The sequence below is a fragment of the Megascapheus bottae genome, chromosome 24, assembly GCF_031878675.1.
Source record: "Megascapheus bottae isolate mThoBot1 chromosome 24, mThoBot2.hap1, whole genome shotgun sequence".
Classification (NCBI taxonomy): Eukaryota; Metazoa; Chordata; class Mammalia; order Rodentia; family Geomyidae; genus Megascapheus; species Megascapheus bottae.
In genome coordinates, this window is record NC_143532.1 from 970942 (window position 1) to 990338 (window position 19397).

General features: G+C 63.5%; 1 protein-coding gene across 1 annotated transcript in view; it reads right to left on the reverse strand.

Annotated features, from left to right (window-relative positions):
* Window positions 1-1071: 1071 nt before the first annotated feature.
* Zfpm1 (zinc finger protein, FOG family member 1) overlaps window positions 1072-19397 on the reverse strand; it is a 51384-nt gene continuing 33058 nt past the window's right edge. Inside the window, exons 4-10 of the mRNA XM_090357139.1 lie at window positions 14007-14140; window positions 6643-6745; window positions 5368-5574; window positions 3606-3839; window positions 3277-3372; window positions 3068-3199; window positions 1072-2946 (exon numbers count right to left, since the gene is read on the reverse strand). Of these exons, the coding sequence (XP_090213265.1) occupies window positions 1385-2946; window positions 3068-3199; window positions 3277-3372; window positions 3606-3839; window positions 5368-5574; window positions 6643-6745; window positions 14007-14140 (2468 nt within the window). The 3' untranslated portion in view covers window positions 1072-1384. The remainder of the gene's footprint in view (window positions 2947-3067; window positions 3200-3276; window positions 3373-3605; window positions 3840-5367; window positions 5575-6642; window positions 6746-14006; window positions 14141-19397) is intronic.

Genomic DNA, 19397 nt, shown 5'->3' on the forward strand with positions numbered 1-19397 from the left:
GCCCCTAGAGGCACCCAGTTGGGCTGGGAATTGGCTTAGTGGTGGAGGGCTTGCCTCGCATGCATGAAGCCCAGGGTTTGAGTCTTCAGTACCACCTAAACAGAAAAAGCCAGCGTGGAGCTGTGGCTCAGGTGGTGGAGAGCTAGCTCGAGCCCAGAGAGGCTTAGGAACAGTGCTGGGACCTTGAGTTCACGCCCCACAATTGAGAATAAAAAAACAAAAGCAAAACAATAGAAGCACCCAGTGTCACCCTAGGTGAGGACTGTGGCGGCTGGGGGGGGGGGCGCTGCTGGCTCTGGGAACTGTCACTGATGGATGGGGTCTGGGAAAGGCCGTGGGAGGGTCTGCACAGGTGAGGGGCTGAGCATGGCTGGAGCAATACCACCCAGTCGGTGGTGTCTGGGTAAAGAGAAGAAGTCTGGGGCAGAGAAGAGGCACGGCTGGACTGAAGACCGCTCCAGGGTGCTGCTGTACCTTCCCCTGGGGAGAGGCAGGGCAGAAGGGCTGGGAGGTAGGGCATCTTGGTGGGGGCAAAGCCCTGAGCTGGCCCGAGGCTCTCATGGCAGAAGCTGACTTGGGGAGTGTGAGGCGAGGCTTTTGGAACAGATGGGTGTTGGGGAACGTGGCCACCACGGAAGGCCATGCGAGCGCCTGGAGCCCTGCAGAGGTGGGGCTGGCCTTGGCCTCCTGCAGGAGGGGAAGGGTGGACCGTGCAGGTGCTGGGGGCGGCTGGGGCCCAGCCCCGGTGTGCCGGGTTAGGAGGCCATGGACCAGCGTCCGGTGGTGAGGCAGGCCTGTGAGGCTTTGGAGCAGCCTCTCCCCAGGCGGCCTTCCCCGTGGTGGGGACCCAGCAGCCCTCAGGCTGGTGAGGGCACAGGCTCCTCCTGCCTGTGTGCTGAGCTCACAGAGCTCGGGGAAACTGGGGCGGTCCAGGCAGAGGTGAGGGTGCCGGGCAGGCACGGTCCTGCCACCCTTTGCAGCTTGGCTGGGTGGGAGAGGGGGTGGCCTGCCCGCTCACCCTGGAGCCGCTCGCCCACGAAGGCTTCCCCCCATGTGTCCCAGCACGGTGGAGACCTTTTCTTTCTTTCTTTGTTTCTTTCTTAAGACTGCTACCTTGGCCTATTCGGGCCTTACACTCGTGTTTCTCCCTGACATGTCCTGAGTAGCTGATGGACAGGCACTGGACCACCATGCAGAGACAGCAGAACTGTACTAGGTTTGCCCTGCCAGGGAGGTGTGCGTACAGGCTCCGCGGGTGTCAGGCCGGGGCGGGAGCCGAGCCGGCGGGTGCTCGGGGGCGAGGCCCCTCCGGCGGGGCGTCCGTGCTGTGCGCGCCCGTCGGGGGCCGCGCGGCGCAGGCGTCTTCCCAGGGCGCCGGCCCCCGTCACTTGACGTGCTCGGCCGCGTGCGAGGAGCAGTAGTACTTCTTGTGCGCGATGAAGGTGGACAGGCTGCTGAACCGGATGTTGCACAGGCGGCAGTAGCGGTGGTGCGCGCCGCCGCCGGGCGCGGGCGCGGCCTTGCCGGGGTCCGCGGGGTCGGGGGACGGCGAGCGCGGCGCGCGGCCGTCGGGGCTGTCCCGCGGGGCGCGCTCGGCCGCGGGCTCGGCGCCCGGGGCGGGCCGGGCGGCGCGCAGGCCGTGCGCCCGGCGCAGGTGCTCCGCCAGGTCCCCGCGCGCGCGCCCGTGGGGCGGGCAGTACGGGCAGGGCGCGGCGGCGCGCAGGGGCGCGGCCGGGCACGAGAACTGCTTGTGCGCCAGGTAGGCCTCGAGGCTGTGGAAGCTCACGCGGCACGCCGTGCACTCGTGGTAGTCGGCCAGGCCCGGCAGCGCGGCGGGCGGCTCGGGCGGCCGGCGGCGCGGCCGCTTGCTCAGGTCGATGGGGCCGTCGGGGGCGGGGTCGGGCGAGCGCGCGGGGGCGGGGCCTGCGCCCGCGGTTCCGCTTCCGCTCCCGGGCCGCGGCTCGGCGGGCGGCTCGGGGGCGGGGCCGGCCGCGGCGTGCGGGGCGGGGACGGCCGCGGGGGGCGGGGCCCCGGCCGCGGGCAGCTCGTAGAGCTTGCGGCGCCTGCGCGTGCGCACGGGCGGCGCGGCGCCCGCGGTCCCCGGGGCCGGCGCGCTGGGCGCGGGCGCGGGCGCGGGCGGCCGGCGCGGCGGCGGGTCGTGGCGGGAGGCGCAGTAGTAGCGCTTGTGCACCGCGTAAGTCTCGCGGCGGCTGAAGCGGATGTTGCAGGCCTCGCACAGCGTGCGGCTGGGGTCGTCCTCCGCGTCGTCCGCCGCGCTGCCCGGGCTCGGGCTGCCGTCGCCGGCCCGGCCGGCCGCCTCGGCGTCGGGCGCGGGGTCGTCGGGGCCCGGCGCGCGGCGGCCGGAGCAGTAGAGGCGCTTGTGCGCGTAGAAGTTGCTGGCGTGGTTGAAGGTGATCTCGCACTCGAAGCAGGTGGCGCCCGCCGCGGCCCCCGCCGCCCCGCCCGGGCCCTGCTGCAGGCGGCTGTGCACCAGCTCCGACATCTTCGCCAGGATCTCCGAGGCCTGCGGCGCCGCCGCGGGGCCCGGGGCCGCGCCCGCCTCCGGCCCGAACACGAGCGGCGGCGGCGGCGGCGGCACGAAGAGCAGCTCGCCGGGCCCCGGGCTGGAGCCGGGCGTGGGGCTGGGCGGCTCGGCCTTCACCTTGACGGCCGGCGGGCTGGGCGGCGACGGAGTCCTGCTCGGGGCCTGCGGCCCGGGCTCCCCGGGACTCGGGGCGCGCGCCGCCTCGGGCTCCTCCGCCGCCTCCACCTCGACGCTCCGCGGGGCCGCCGGGGGCTCGCGGCCGCCCCCGTGGCGGGGTCCTGCGGGGGCCTCTCCGTTGGTGGCCGCGGTCGGGGCCTTTCTGTCCAGGGCGGGCGATGAGGCGGGCGCAGGGGCCAGGGGGCCCTGCAGGGCTGGGGGCTGCTGGAAACCGGCCATGCTGTCTAGGAGGAGACCCCAGGGCCACACCTTAGGCCTGGTGGAGGGCAGGGGTCCAGGGCCAGGGTTGAACTGGAGTCCCCCCTTCCCCCCCACACACTCCGGGCCGAAGTGCAGGTTGCTCACCTACTGGGAGTTTTGCAGCCGCCGAGTAGATCTCACCCTTGGAGCCTGGCTGGCACACCATGTGGTTTGTCACCAGGTGGCTGTAGAGGATGTCCCTTGTGGTGGAGATGAAGCCACAGTTGTGACAGACACCTGCGGGCCATGCTGTGCTGGTCAGGGCCCGGGGGCCTCAGCCCAGCCCCACGCACTGCCCGCCCGGCGCCACCTACCGCTCAGCGTGTCCGTGTGCACCTTGAGGTGGCGCTCACAGTTGGCCTTGGTGGTGAAGGCTGACAGGCAGATCAGGCACACAAAGGGACGCTCTCCTGGAACACGGGGTGAGGTGCTGGCTCCAGGGCCCACGAAGGGCCCGGGATCCCCGGCCTCCATTACTGGTAGGGAGCCCATTAGGCCCCTGGTCCCCAGCTCTCAGCTCTCGCTGACTGGGAGCACCTGCTCGGCTGAGAGGCATGGCAGGAGGCCACATGGGTGCGTGGTGGTAGCGTGCCCTTTCCCGAGCGCCTGTCGGGCGGGCGGCACCCTGGAGTGGGAGACTCACCGCTGTGGCTGCGCATGTGAATCTCCAGGGAGCTGGCGCTGGGGCAGCTCTTGCGGCACTGGGGGAAGGGGCAGACGCGCTCGTTGGGGTATGTCTCCTTGGGCTTCTCCTCCGTGGCCGTGGCAGCCGGGGACCCAGCACGCTGGCGGCTGGCACAGTAGTAGAGCAGGTGGGCCTGCAGGTTCCGTTCACTCCGGTACCAGATCCCACAGTCTTTGCACGGGAAGATGTCTTCTGTGGGGAGGAGACAGCGTGAGGTCCGGCCTCAGGGGATCCCCTGTCCACCCTTCTCAGGGCTGGACCCTCCCTGCAGTGCTCTCCCACCAGCCTGTTTGGTGACCTGCTCAGGATAGGGGTAGAGTCTCTCCGTGACCTCCCCCACTGGCAGAAGCCCTGCCCAACACTGAGTCCCAAAAGGACACACCTGGGCCTGTGAGGGGGAGTGTGGACACGCAAGTGTGACAGGTGTGTGTACAGGTGTGTGGGAACCCACATACACCACAGAGCTTCAGCACAGACAGGACCCTGGGTGAGTTCTCTGCCCAGCAGGCCACATGCCAGTGACTCCCTGGCCAGGTGATCTCTGATCCAGGGTGGAGGACCCTCGCTGGCTGGTGGTCCCTGTCAGGCCAGAGGTCAGGGCCCTTCCTGTGCCCCCCCGGGGGGGGGATGCTCAGCTCCTGCTTCCCTGACTTCGGGAGACAGAAGCAGAGGGCCTCTGGGCCTCTTGTCTGCACGCCCTTGCGTTGGGCCCCGCGTGAGGGTGCTTCTGCCTTTGGGGAGAAGCCTGGTCCTTTCAGGGTGCATTTCCCAGGCCGGGGCAAGGTGGGGCCCTGGCAGCGGCAATCTGGCGAGGCTGTTCACCACCTGGGTCTGACCCTTTTGCTGAGGGCTCATGTGCTCTGGAGGGCCTGTCCCTACAAGTCAGGCCATGGATCCCCGATGACTCCCCATGCTGCCAGGACACTGAACAAGTGACCGGGGTACTGCCAGTCCTCCAAACCACCCTGTGAACTGCAGGGACAGGACAGTCTGCTCGAAAACTGCTCGGGGACCCTGCTGGCGGGGATACGTGTGGGGAGAGGGCGGTGGAGTCAGGTTTGGGCTCAGACAAGCCTTCAGAAACAGGCCCTTTTCCTTTGAGTGACTTGGGCTCTGAGGACCCTAGGTCCTTGCACTGAGCTGCCCCTTCCACGTCTGAATGCAGGGCCCCCTCCCTCCTCTGGTTCTGCCTGCAGTCTTAGGCCTCGAACCCTCCCTGCCACCCCCTGGGATCCTGTGCCCAGCTCTCCACAGGGAAGGCCCTCTGTCTGTCCCGGGCACCAGCTGGGAGCTCTTCTTCAGATGCTGCATCATGCCCGAGTGTGGGGCAGACCTTTTCCTTTCCTTTTTAAATTGTAATGAATAAAAGGGCTACAGTTATATTCACTGGAAGGTGCATTCCTTCACATACATTCCTACCCCTTCTCGTGTTTTTGTCCCCATTCCCCCTTTATATTTTGCTAGTCCGGGGGCTTGAGCTCAGGGCCTGGGCGCTGTCCTTGAGCTTTCTCAAGGTTAGCACTCTACCACTTGAGCTACTATGCCACTTCTGGCTTTTTCTGTATATAGAACCAAGGAATGAAACCCAAGGCTTTGTGCATGCTAGGCAGGCACTCGACCAGTGGGCCATGCTCCTGGCCCGATCTTTCCCTTTCTTAATGTGGAAGTTGAACCCAGGACCTGGAGTGTGCTGAATGTGTGCCGGGGGGTATGCACTCACTGTTGATGACCGCAGTCGCGAGGATGGACGCCATGCCGGCCTGCTGGGGCAGCAGCTGGATGTCGGTGTGCACTGGGGCTGGGCGTTCGGGCTCTGCTGGTTCCTTTATGGGAAGGCCGGGGGTGCCGTGGGGCTCAGCCAGAAGGAACACGTGTAGGCTTCCTCCTGCAGGCACTGGCTTGGTGACTCTGCACCAGAGGGCATTATCTGCGAGAGGGAGGCAGGCACAGCTGTCTGCACTGCTGGGCCGAACTGCTCTTGTTCTCTTCCTCTGTCCCCATGGAACCCTGGGGTCCTTGTGTGCATCCAGGGTAGAGGTGCCGCAAGACCCACAGCAGAGAGTGGTCCTACCCCAGCTCACAGGTGTGCTGGCCTCCTGAGTGCTGCTCTGACTCTGGATGGGCTGCGGTCTCCTGGGCAGGGCGCCTGCCCTAGGGGTGCAGGTGTGTGTGTTGAAGGGGGCTGATCTGGTTGTCCCATTCCCAGGACAGAGGTGGTACATGAGATAGGTGGAGAGCAACCAGAAAGGGCCCTGAGTGGCCACGTGGGCTGCTCCATCAGAGTGGCTGAGGTGGTAGGGTGCTGGATTCCCCCCCACTCTGCTGGGAAGGAGTTAGGTCAGATGGTTCCCACAATGGCCTGCAGGGGGCAGCCTCGGCAAGCAGAAACCCAGATGACTAGGCTAGCTGGTAGACTAGATGCCCTACAGTGCTCTCTCCCCTCAGGTTCGATGTCAAGGACCATCCTCTTAGCACATTCTAGGAAATGAGGCTCCTTGGGGATGCAGAGCCGTGAGAGATCCCTTTACAGCCCTCAGAGGTTCAAGGAGCCAGGTATAATGGATGCTTTTGGCCTTAGCCCTCAACACGTCCAGGTTCCAAATGTATGGACATGGGTGGTTTGAGGTCTGTGTAGCCAGCACGGTCCTGGTCCCGTCCTCACCCCTGCACCCACCCTGGGCTTCCAGGCACTGTTGCTGCCCTGAAGTGGACCCCAGGAAGTCAGAGTATTCACCACTGGGGGCTGAAAAGCAGAGGCCACTGCGGCCCTAGGAGGCCAGGGCACTGCCCAGTGGACCCCTGCCCCATAGACCAGGGCTCTTTCATAATGGATCTGATGAGCTGCCCAGTGCAGGTTGTGGGAGGGGCCCTTGCCCGCCCAGACTGGTGGCTGTGGAGGTGCTGAGGGCCTGGTTTTCCTTTAAGGTCTGGCACAGGCAGAGCCAAATGACCCTCCGCCTTCCGGAAGGCGGGGAGGGAGGCTCTGGAAACTCACCCTTCCTGTAGATCTCAGAGTTGGCTTCAGCCTCAGTCGGGGCCTGGGGCAGCATCCTCAGCCAGCAGGCCTCATCTGCGAGTTTCAGGGTCAGGGTTGGGCCCTAGGGAGAGCAGGGATGGGGCGTGGTCAGCCAGCACAGGAAAAGCCCCTGGGGCTCCGGTGAGGCTGCCAGGTTGCAGGCAAGCTGTACAGTGCATTGCTGTGCACCATCCGGGTCTGACAGCCCACAGAGCAGGGGGGGCACCATGTCCATCCTGGCAGCCCTGCTGGGACTCCAGGCAAGGCCCAGAGAGGTCAAACAGTATGCTCAAGGTCATAGAGACTGACTTGGAGCCAGATCTATGCTCTCTCCCGCCTGCCCCTGCACAGGGGCACATCCCACCCCCTGGAGGCCCTGCGTGCCTCCAGATGAGTGCTCTGGGGTAAGGACATGGTCCAGGGGACAGCTCATCCCTAGAGATGGACTTTGTGTCTCTCTCGGGCCTTGGTGTCTCCCCCCCGTAGCAGAGTCCCCTCCCGAAGGCACAGGAGGACAGGCCTGCCTTTGTCCTTGCTCACTGTCCTGGCCCCTCCTCTAGGTGACAATAGGCCCCTGGTGCCCACACAGCCCCATCCCACAGCCAGCAGTCCAGCGCGGGCTGGGAGGGCCAGAAGCCGAGCTTAGGACCAGGCCACTGTTTCTGGGCAGTACGGCCAGAACTGGAAGAGAACGAGCACTGGGCTGGGCCCTCGGGGCCTGGAGGCTGCCCATCTCCTGATCCCTGCACCCTGGCCTCCTGCCCAGCAGCAGAGGAAACACCAATGGCTGGGTCCCAAGACAGCCTGGTGCTGGGAGAGGATCGGGCCGGGTGGGGCCCAGATTGAGGTGGTGGCTCTGCTTTGCCCTGGGTGTCAGGTGGCCACAGCCCCCCCCCCCAGCTCTTGTCCCTTCCTGCATGGCTCGCGTCAGGCCCAGCCAGCGGGTGCCATGGGCACCCTCATCCTTCTGCCTGACCACTCACCAGAAGGCCAGACTTGCTCATTACAGCCTGGAACCCAAACCCAGGGTCACCACTCCTCCCTCCAGCCTCCTTGGAGGGGTGGCAAGGCTGGGCAGGAGGCAGGCTGGTGGCCATGAGGCGTCCCTAGGGGACAGGCACCTCCCTGCCAGGCTTGTGCCCAGCTTCCTCGGGCCTGGCTGCCTCTGTGGGGAGGACCACAAGTTCCAGTCTGGCTTGGCCTCCCCACCGAGACCCCTCTGTGCCCCTGTGGAATTCCTCTGCCCCGAGACCCCATCCACATAGCAAGGCCTTTGGGCTGGGAACGCCCAGTGACAGCGCACAGCCAGGTCGGGCAGCCTGACCAGGTGGCTCCGTGCCACCTGCTCGCTGCCACGTGGCTGGGTCATGGAACTGGAGTGTGGAGATAAGCCAGTGGGGATCAGAGAGAGCCTGGGAGGGGAGCTGCCACCCCGCCGCGGTGATGTGGGCCTGGCCTCTGCTGGTCTGAACAGCCTCCTCCCGTCTCCACTTCCCAGGGAAATCCTGGGCGAGTCATCCGTCCACCTCAACTTTCTGCCAGGACACTGGGAGTGGGGATAGGTGAAGGCGGCCTGGGCGGCGTGGGTCTGGTCAGGAGCCACTGTCAGCTCTGCCCGCTGCCTTCTCTTTCGTTCGGGCTCTGTGATGCACTGGGCCAGGCCAGCAACTGCTCAGTGTTGGTCTAGGGTGTGAATCTCACCAAAAGAGCTGCCTTGGGCCAGCGGGCATCAGGAGAGTACCCTACTTTTAATCCTCCCATTCTAGGGCTCCACAGGCCAGGCTGGGGGCAGGCTGGAGACCCCCCCACCCCAGCTGTGCCTGGCCTGGCTGCTGGAGAGCAGACTGGGCTCTGCCCCCCCTGCCTTGGCCTTCCTTGTCTCTAATGAATATTAATGAGCGGAGGAGGGTAAGAAAATTAATCTGCCTGATCCTCTGATGGTGCTGCGGTAACGATATGAAATCTAATTATTCCTCCCAATATTTCTAAACCCTCAAACTGAGACTGACAGCCTTGCGGCCGGTCTGCCGCTTATCGCTGTGGGGAGCAGCGTGTTCTCAGCATGATAAAGCCACGCGCGCAGCTCTGCTGACGCTGCACAACCCAGCCTTTCTTCGGAGGTCTGAGCGCGGGCAGCGCCTCTCCACGTCCCCGACGTGGTCTCCACACGCAGGAGCCCCCAGAAGGGGAAAGGTGAGCGGGGCGCTCGCTTGCAGGCCCCAGCCTCCCACTCTAGCCAGGCATCCAGGCCCCGTGCCAGCCTGCCCTGTCCTCTCGCCCGTCCCCTGGCCCCCCAAGCCTATCAGCTCAGGAATGGGGCCAATGGGGAGGGCTGCTACTCATGGCACAGCCCAATTCCCATCCTCCCCTGTTTCTGAGCAGCCCTGTACACAGCCCCCTTCTCTGGTGGCAGGTACTGGGGCTCCCCCTCCCCCCGTGTGTGTGGGGAGGATGGAGAGCGGGCCGAGAAGGGCTGGGTTTTCACTTGCTGTCCTGTTCTTCTTAGCCATAGCAGCACAAGGCTGCGGCCTGCGGCCCCTTCCTCCCTGGCTGCCGCCTGCTCTGGGCCAGGCTTGGCTTGGACAGGTGTGTCCACAATTGCTGACAGCCATCTGGAGGTCCCTCAAAAAACAGAACTGCCCTACAACCCAGCCATGCCACTCCTGGGCAAGCATCTACCCAGAAGACCACAAGTCAGGAGGCCACAAAGACACTTGCTTGTCCACGTTCACTGCCGCAGTACTCGCAACAGCCAAGTTATAGAAACAGCCCAGCTGACCTGCAACAGATGGGTAGCTAAACAAAATGGGGTACAAATAGCAATGAACTCTTATTTGTTAATACGTCATCACATCCCTTGCAGGGACGGATGGACCTAGAAAAAATTATGGGCGCATCCAGGCAACTCCCATTTTCTAGTAGGCACAACGAGGCTTCACCAGGGGAAGGTGGCAAAAGTATGGCTGGCACCTCTGGCTCTGAGCTCAGTGCCATATGGGGGGGGGTTCACAGCCAGCAGGCAGCAGCAGGGTGATAAGGCTGCCCTTTTGTCCCCTCTGGGCAGAGGATGGGCTGGCCAGCTTTAGGATGGTAAGAGGTGTGAGGTGCTAGGCACTGCAGCCTGGGGGCAGCGGGAGCCCAGGCCAGTGGGGACCTGGCTGGGGGCCCCAGAAGCTACTGTAACGGGGTCTGGGGAGGAAGTCTTTTCCTGCGTGCCTCTGTCCCTTTGGAATTTTGATCTATGACCAAGAGACACAAGTGAAACTCACAGAGAAGCCTGGTCGCTGGCCAGTGTGACCCTGCTGTGATACTGTGCAGTCTGCCCCGGCAGTGACTCCTGTGCTGACCTTTGGGTCTTCTGGGAAGGCCAGGGACAGCTGTTTGTCCCTAGGCTGCCTCTACATGCCACCCTACCCCCTCAGACTAGGCCCAGGTGAGAGCTTTGGCCATTTTGGGCCGGCAGGAGGCCACTGCTGGAAGCTATACGTAAGTTGGGCTCCAGTGGTCCATTCAGTACCCAGCAGGGGCCTTTCTGCCAGCTCTTCCTGCCTGCTTGGCACCCAGGGCCTCCCCTGGCCCACAGGCCTTAGAGTGGACTTGTGGCTCAAGTGAGTGAGCTGTGCAGGACTGGATGGCAGTCAGCTGGGGTGAAGCAGCTGTTCATGTCTTCATCACCACCTGTTCAGCCACCTACCCGTTCACCACGTATCCATCTGACAAGGCTGGGAGTGGGAAAAACTCCCACACCCACCTAAGAACCCCCGCGTGCACCATCCTGCTACCGCCCACCGTCCTCCCGCTCAGTCGTCCGCGTGCTCACTCTACCCACACACCCACCCGATGCATCCATGTGTCTGTCCATCCTCCTAGCCACCACCCATCTATGAACCCACGCACGTGCCCACCCATCTGCTTAGCCATCTACCCCACTATTCACCGTCCGTCTGCCTCCACAGCCATCACCCACCCATCTATGAACCCACGCACGTGCCCACCCATCTGCTTAGCCATCTACCCCACTATTCACTGTCCGTCTACCTCCACAGCCATCACCCACCCATCGATTCACCCATCCACTCATCTACCCGTCCACCACCCATCTACGTAATCATCCTCCGTCCCTCTGCTCACTCCCCCACACACCCACTCGTGATGATGCCGTGTTCTCAGTCTAAATTTGGAGCTGACGGGGCCTGGCTTCTAAGGAGACTTTTCTACAGCGCCTGGTTCTGCAGGGATGGGAAGCTCAGCAAATGAGCCCCAGATGGAGACTGCCGTAGGGCCACCCCGCTCCCCTGGATGCCCAGTCTGTGAGGCATGGCACGGGGCAGCACCGTTTCAACTTGTGCTCACAGGGCAGGGACCAATCCCAGGAGGGTAACCGCCTCGCACTGCCCCTCCGCAGCCCACGGACAGCAGGAAGGGTTGGTCCACCCAGCCCCCACCCTCAGAAGGAGAAGAGGGGCGGCTTGGCGGGGACAGGACCAGGAGCGGGCGGCCATGTCTTCCTCCGCGTGAGTGGAGAGCTGGGGGCTGCTGAACCTTAGCAAAGATATTTAGACAATCAATGAAGTATCGGAAGAGCATGCCTATCTTTCAGAAATCAATCATCTGTACGGAGTGTCTGGACACTCGGCGCCAAGGCAGAGATAGCGGCTTGCTGGGGAGATAAGGGTTAATCAGGGCTGAATTCTGGTAAGATAGAAGGGAGGGGGCAGGAAGTCGGCCAGCTTTTCTCTGCTTTCGGCTCCTCCAGCTCCACTTTCCTGGCCCCATCTTATGCCTGATACCGGCTGGCTGGCGACAGGCAGTGGTTGTACCCTGGGCCACCTCCCTCGGTGACCCCTGACCTGTGCCCCAGAGCCTAGGAGGGGAGGGGGATAGCCTCGGCACTGCAGGGAGGGGCTGTGGGCTCCACCTCTCCCTGGTTGAGTCTGATGAGACTTGGGTAAGTCAATTCCTCTCCCAGACTCTGCTTGGCTTTTTTCACATAAGGCTGGCTTTGAGCCACAGCCCTACTTTCAACTTTGTGTGTGTGTTGGTTGGAGTCTTGGACTTTCCTTCCCAGGCTGGCTTTGAACGGCAAAGCTCAGATCTCAGCCTCCCGAGTAGCCAGGATTACAGACGGGAGCCACCGCGCCCAGCCAGAGCCTCTGTGTTCTCATGTGGAGCAGTGGTTCCCACTGGCAGGCCGCGCACATGTGGGAGGTGCAGCGTGCGTCTGTCCTGCACGGGCTGGAGAGACGCACAGGGCAGGTCACGACCCATCGGGCTCTCTGCCATGCCTGCTTTGTCCATCACTACGGATGGACGAGACAGTACTCAGAGAAGTCAGAGGTCAGAGCTGCAGAGTTTCAGCTGCCACTGTCTCCTCCGACCCAGAAACCTCACAAAAGCAAGTGGCGGCCCATTGCCTCGGCGACGCAGAACTCCCTCCCTGCAGAGCCTCTCGGACACCTGGCCTCAACCCCACATGGAAGGTTCCTGCTGTCCTAGGGTCCCTGTCTGGGCCAAGAGTCTTTATCCTTAGAGCTGCTGGCCACAGGGCCCACTGGGCATGCCCAGGGCCAAGCACCACTCGGGGCTCACTGATTTCATTTAATGGTCCAGCCAGCAGCGGTGCCGGTTCCCTGTCTCCCTCTCCTCTGAGTGAGGCAGGAGGGTCTTCAGGCTGGGTTCAAAGGCTCCCTCTGGCTCCTCACACCCTGCCAAAGGTTCCAAAGATAGAGAAATCAGGGCCGGTCTGGAACCCAGAGTGAGAAACTGGCCAAAAGGCAGAGTCCTGGAGTCCAGACTGGTGATGGACATGCCGGTCCAGGGTCAGCCTCTTGCTGTCTCTCCGAGTGGCCTGGTGGTCTCCGAGGGGCTGTGCAGGCGAACTCTGGAGGCTTTCTGACATCAGAGACTCAACCCCACTTAAGGAGGTGGGGCAGGCGCCCTAAGCACAGGCGCCAGGGGCTGAGGAAGCCACCTGCCCTTTCCCAGCAGCCACACAGCCTGCGGACGGCCCCTGAGCTGTGCTGGACGCACAGACCACCCAGTCAAGTGAGGCAGCACTGCCAGCAGAACCTAAGCCCCTAGGTCCTGGAAGGTCCACTGCCCCCAGCCTGTCCTCACCTCAGTGCCCAGAAGGCAGCTTTATTTATTTATTTTGGTGGGTCATGGGGCTTGAACTCTGGGCCTGGGCGCTGTCCCTGAGCTCTTCAGCTCAAGGCTATACCACCCTACCCTTGAGCCGAGCCCCCCACTTCCTGTTTTCTAGAGGTTCACTGGAGATAAGCGTCTCAGGTCCTTTTGTGCCCGGGCTGGCTTTGAACCTTGATCCTCAGATCTCAGCCTCCTGAGTAGCTAGGATGACGGGCGTGAGCCACCGCGCCCCAGCCCGCACGTTTTTTTTTTTTTTTTGTCTGATTGTGAGACTTGAACTCTGGGCCTGGGCGTTGTCCCTGAGCTCAAGATACCACGCTACCCCTAGAGCCGCAGCACCACTTCTGGTTTACTGGTGGCTGGCTGGAGATAAGAGTCTCACAGACTTCCGTGCCTGGGCTGGCTTTGAGCCGAGATCCTCTGACCTCAGCCTCCTGAGTAGCTGGGTTACCAGTGTGAGCCGCTGCGCCCAGCAAGAGGGCCGCTTTAGACTCTCACGATCAAGACACCTGGTACCACGTGGCACTGGCCAGCCAGGGCACACCTAGGACGGAGCCACAGCTGAACACATCAGACCACGAGAGGGACCAGCGCGCTGGCTGGCGAGGGGAGGAGCTGCCCCAATGCCTGCCTGTGCCACGCCTCTCCAGCTCTGCCATCACGGGCTCCTCCCACCCACCGCCTCGCCCGCCCCACGTTGCCGCCCTCTGTGCACTGGGCCCTTCCCCCAGCAAAGCCCATCTCAAGCAGCCTGTGGCTGTTGTAGAAAGCCCTTTCCAGGCAGGGGCGCCATGTTAAGGGGAGAGGAGCCACGGGGGGAACCAGGCTGGCTGTGGAACCCATGGCACCCATCTCTGTGCTGAAGGACTCACCAGGGAAGAAAAGGCACTGCCTCCCACCAGCCCAGAGTCTCCCTCCTCCCCAGCCCCAGTGCAGGGATGCGAACGCCCCCCTCAGCCCCTCCCCATCCCACCCCAGCCAGCCCGGGAGGGCACACGGCATGGCTCCTGCCCCAGCCCTCTGCCCACCCCGATGGAGGCCTCCAGAAGGCCCTTCCTACCCTCCAGGTCCCCCCCTCAGGCCCCATCTCCTGAGTGTCTCCACACAAAGTGGCCAATGCTCGTGGGCTTGGGGACCAGAGGGCAGAGTCGCAAAGGGCAGGGGCCTGGTGCTGCAGCCAAGGCTGGGTCTCTTACCTCTTCAGGGGGCCCGGGGGATGAGGCTCTGGTCTGGATGCTCCCGTGGAATGGGCCCCAGGTGAGGCCCTCAGCCAGGCTGAGTCGGGCCCGCACGCACCTTTGCCCATCCTGCAGCTCCAGCTCCAGGTCCTCTGTGGAGAGATAGACGGGGTGAGGGCTTGGTCCTGGTGCCAGCCAGGCAAGGGGCAGAGGGAGAGCTAGTGATGCTGGGGGTCTCGGGTGCTGTAGACTGGAGAGACCATGGGAGTGGTTGGCGCAGACAGCTGGAGCCCTGGGTTGGCACACATGAGAGGCTTGGACACAGCGGGAAGATCCTGGCTTCCCGGACCCTGCTGCCAGGTCGGTGTGAAGTGGGGGGACTGTAGCCTTGTAACACATCCACCTGCACCCCAGGACTGTGACCTGTGTGTCCTGCCCAGCGTGGGAGACGAGAGGCTGGGGGAATGCAGCCCAGAGGCGGGGTGCAGCGTGGAGCCCCTGCGGCAGCTTAGCCTGCAGACTCCACGGTGGCTTCCCCAGGACACAGGACGCATGTGCCGTCTCCAGTCCCAGGCTTGAGTTGATTTGGGTGCCACTCTAGGACTTCACACGCCGGGCTATCGTCTGCTTTCCTGCAGTTTCTGCCTCCTCATTGGAGAACAGGGGCCACAGGGGCCACTCCCTCACGGGTGGGGCTTCCCAGGCCGCACGCCCTCCGTCAGCAACGCCCTGCCACCTCGTGCCTCACTGCCAGGGCTGCTGGCCGTGAGGCCTCACGTGGCCTGTCCTGGTCCCCTGGCTGGAGCACTGTGGCGGCCCCATTTCCTGGAGCCCCATCGAGCAGGCTGTGGCCTTAATGGGCACGATTATCAGATAACTGCCTGCCTAATGGCAGAGATAACGTGTAAATACGCCAGGAGGCCCTGCGGAGACATTTTAACTGGGCCTTTGTCTCCCCCGGGCAGATAAGATGGCAGTGGACCAGGAATAGAGGCCGAGAAGGCCCTGCACCCCTTTATCAGCCTGTGCGGGGGAAGAGCCAGGGCTAGGAGGCAAGAAAGTCAGCCCTGCAGTGGCCACGGACACACCCTCTGCTGGTCCACTCAGGACACGGTGTTGGCCACGGCCGGCCTCCCATCCTGCCCCACGGCGCCTGGCTGCCAGGGTAGGCGGGCCCATCCGCAGGGCTGGGAGGAGTCACCGGCAATGCCACATGGTCCTAAGAAGGACGCAGAGGACTCTGGGATGCTCAGCCCCCCCCCAGAGTCAGGACGGAAGACCCCGGGATGCTCACCCCCCCCCTAGTCAGGACAGAGGACCCCGGGATGCTCACCCCCCCCCAGAGTCAGGACAGAGGACCCGGGATGCTCACCCCTCCCCCCCCAGAGTCAGGACAGAGAGGACCCGGGATGCTCACCCCCAGAGTCAGGACAGAGAGGACCCAGGATGCTCACCCCCAGAGTCAGGACAGAGAGGACCCAGGATGCTCACCCCCAGAGTCAGGACAGAGAGGACCCAGGATGCTCACCCCCAGAGTCAGGACAGAGAGGACCCGGGATGCTCATCTCCCCAGAGTCAGGACAGAGGACCCCGGGATGCTCACCCCCAGAGTCAGGACAGAGGACCGGGATGCTCACCCCCAGAGTCAGGACAGAGAGGACCCCGGGATGCTCACCCCAGAGTCAGGACAGAGGACCCCGGGATGCTCACCCCCAGAGTCAGGACAGAGAGGACCCCGGGATGCTCACCCCAGAGTCAGGACAGAGAGGACCCCGGGATGCTCACCCCCAGAGTCAGGACAGAGAGGACCCGGGATGCTCACCCCCAGAGTCAGGACAGAGAGGACCCCGGGATGCTCACCCCAGAGTCAGGACAGAGAGGACCCCGGGATGCTCACCCCCAGAGTCAGGAAAGAGAGGACCCCGGGATGCTCACCCCCCATCCCAGAGGAGACAGTGGCTATCCGGATCTAAGTCCTGGCCCTGGCTCAAACCACCGGAGCTGGGTGAGGGACAGTCCCATGTGTGCCTGGCCTACAGAGCAGCCCTCAGGCAGGTGTAGGTGCCTGCTTGCCCACATCTGCTCCACCCTTCCTGGAGGGGGCCTGCGGTGCCCGAGCTGTGCAGGCCCGTAGCGGTCCTCAGGTAGGAGCAGGGAGGTTGAGGAGAACTGTGTGCACAGCCCCGAGGGTATCTGGGTCCCACAAGAGATGGACCTCCACGGACACCTGCAGTCCTCCCGCATGGAGCACTCAGGTCCCGCTAGACAAGCCTTGTGAGGGGGCAGGCAGAGCGGCCCGCGCCTACCCACGGCAAACGGCCCCCACCCTAATCAGAGATCAGGCTGTGGACCCAGCCCCCAGATAAGAGCAGGGCTGGCATTTCCCAAGTGGCCACCCATCTTTTGGGTATCACACCCTGCCAGAGGGCCGGCGGGCCCGATAAACGTAACACTGAGGGGGGCGTGCGGGGGCCTCATGCTCAGCCTCTGGAGGCTGGCAGAGATCTGCCAGGTGGGGCTGTGACACCCGCCTCCCTGATCTAGGTCTCGGGTGGTTCCCCGGGAGACACCTCCCGAGGGTGGATTAGGGTCCGGCCAGGCAGGGAGCACAGTGGCTCGTGCCGGGATGCTCCAGTGCTGAGTGCAGTGTACAAGACAGCCACGTGACGTCCGCCATCCACGGCGCAGACCCACCACTGCCTGCTCCCACTCCTGCTCTCATCGCGTGACCCAAACCGGGCAAGCAGGAGTGGAGGTGGACCTGGCACCCAGACAAGTCACTTGCTCAGCAAGATGCAAAATGGGGGGAAAGTGAGGCCAGGCGAGACTGCCTAGAGCAGCCAGCGCCTCATGGCAGGGACAAGGACTTCTTGGGCCCGCAGTGAGCCGGCACAGCCTGTGAAGGCAGGGCCACGTGCGATGGCTTGGTCCTCTGGCTCTGGCGTCAGTGTCCCCATTCAGGAACCGAGTTGTGCCTGCAGGCCCAGCTCTGGGACAGGACTGCTTCAGGTCAACTCACACATTCCCTTCCGGAACAGATGTCCTGAGGTTTAGTTTTTGTCCCCCATGCTCTGTTGAGGACTTGAAGGATTTCAGTGCTCTGGATGCCACCAGGTCTTGTGGCCTGGGTGATGTCCCCTAGGGACAGGTCGGACCGGGCACTGCCAGTCCAGGCTCACTAGCTAGAGTCTCACTAGGAGATGGTGGTGGTTCCGGCCAGAGCAGGGGTGCTGGGGCTGCAAAACTGGAACCTATAGGTTCTTATAGGTCTGGCACCTATAGGCCTAGGCCAGGTCCTGCTCTGCGTCTGTGTGCACACTGAGCCTCAGTTTACCCAGCTGCAGAAGGTGGCACTAGTGTGGCATTCCCTGTGCACCTGTAAGGTGACAGCTGGCATGGCCAGAACTCCCCCTGGCTGTGTGGGGGCATCGATGCTGTACCGGGCGCTGCCCCTCTCCTGGCTGGGGAGGAGGTTCCAGCTCCATCCTAAAGCCACGCCCTGACCTGACCAGGCCCTAGAGAGCTGGAGCCACAAACACCAGACTCTGAGCTCCCTTCCAGTGGGGAGGCAGGGCTAGCCCAGACGGCCTGGCAGCCACCGCAGCCTCCCAGACCTCGGCTCTCCACCTGCTCCGGGCAGCTGGCTGACAGCTTGGTCTCAGGGAGACTGGTGAACAGGCGTGTCAGTGAGTGGGTGCCCTCCCTGCCAGTTCCCACCCCTGTGCTAATGGCGAGGGCTCTGAAGCCCCATCCGGTCCACACATCCTCACCCTGGACAGTGGCTCTGTGGCTGGCATGTGGCTGCCCACCTGTCACCACCAGCACCACTAATCTAATCGGCCCATCTTCCAGCCCGGCCCTGCCCTGCGGCTCCCACAGGCCAGGTGGGGAGCGGCCCTATCTCAGGGATCCTGTTGTTTGCCTTTGATAAAAGTCACAGAAAAGGAAAGAAGAAGAAGGGGGGGGGGGAGGGAGAACGGCCTGGGCTGAAGGAGCTCTAGAGAACTCTGTGGTTAGGCGCAAAGGCACAAGGTGGCTAGGAGCTGGGGTTCTGCTGCCCGCTCTGAACCCTGTCCACACCCGGCCAGCCACGTTGCCTAAGACACAATGAGGCACTTTGGAGCTGGTGGCAGAGATGGGATGAGGAACGTGCCCTGGCCTGGGGGGGTGAGGTGTCTCAGTCTCCAGTGCCCCCCCCCGCTCCCCCCCCACCTGACTGCAGTTTCTGCTGGCCCTGATCCCTTAGATGGCTCTTCAGGGCTGGCCCAGTCAGTGCCAAGCCCTGAGCCTCCCCAGGTGAAGATTTCTCCTCCCAGTGTGGCTGGGGGTCACCTCCAGACCTCCAGCCCAGAGCCTCCCTAAGAGGCCTGCTCTGGCTTGGCACTCGGGGTTGCTGCAAGGGGTTGGGTTCTGGGGGCGTGTCCCTCAGTGGAGTCGAGTGGCCCCTCCCTTAGTGCCAGGCCTGCCCCACAGGCTCCACCTGCAGGTGGCTCTGGGGGGACCTGTCAGCCTCTGGGTGCTGTCCTCCAAGAAGGGGTGAACGTGGTCTATGTCTGGGCTGCCTTGAGCTGGACTGGATCCTGGAGGCTCCTGTGATCAGAAGCCAGCCCAATGTGGGCAGAAGGGCAGTCCTGGTGCTGCTGCCCTGCCAGCCCTCCCCCCACCCCTGCGCTCGCTGGGCACCACTAGCCAGTATTGATTTTCTGACACGAAGCAATAGCCCATGTCTCTATTGGCTGAACCCTGGCCCCAGCGAATGGCAGAGCAAGGTCGACCTGGGAAAAGCAGGCTGCACAGGGCGGGGCCAGCGCCGGGCCTGGGACCCATGAGGACCCTCACTCTGCAGCTCTACTGGCCTAACTTGGGGAGAGCCAGCTCTCACAGAAGGGGTGTCTGAGGGATTGGGAAGGCCCAGGCAGGCAGGGGACGGGAGCTGAGCTCCTCTGAGGAGACTCAGGGCCAGATCGCAGAGGTCAGGTGGGAGGAGAGGGCCTTCCGTCCCACTCCTGTGGGGTACAACATGGCCTCCCTCCCTCCCTCTTCTCCCCACTTCTCTCTCTCCAGTCCTGGGCTTGAACTCAGGGCCTGAGCACTGTCCTTGGACTTTCTCAAGGTTAGAGCTCTACCACTTGAGCCACAGAATCACTTCGGGCTTTTTCTATGTATGTTGTTGCAAGGAATCAAACCTGAGTCTTGGTGCATGCTAGGCAAGCACTCTACCACTAGGCCACACTCCCGGCCCCTAGCACAGTCTCTTATAGGCACAGCCAAACACCAGCACGAGGGGCCACGGGCTGGGCAGTGGGTCTGGTGCCAGACCCAGGTAAGGGGTCCTTTTCTGTCTCTTTATGGCTGAAGAACTGCAGGCCCAGGAAGCTAACGTCTCAGAAGGGCTTTCCCTGCGGCATG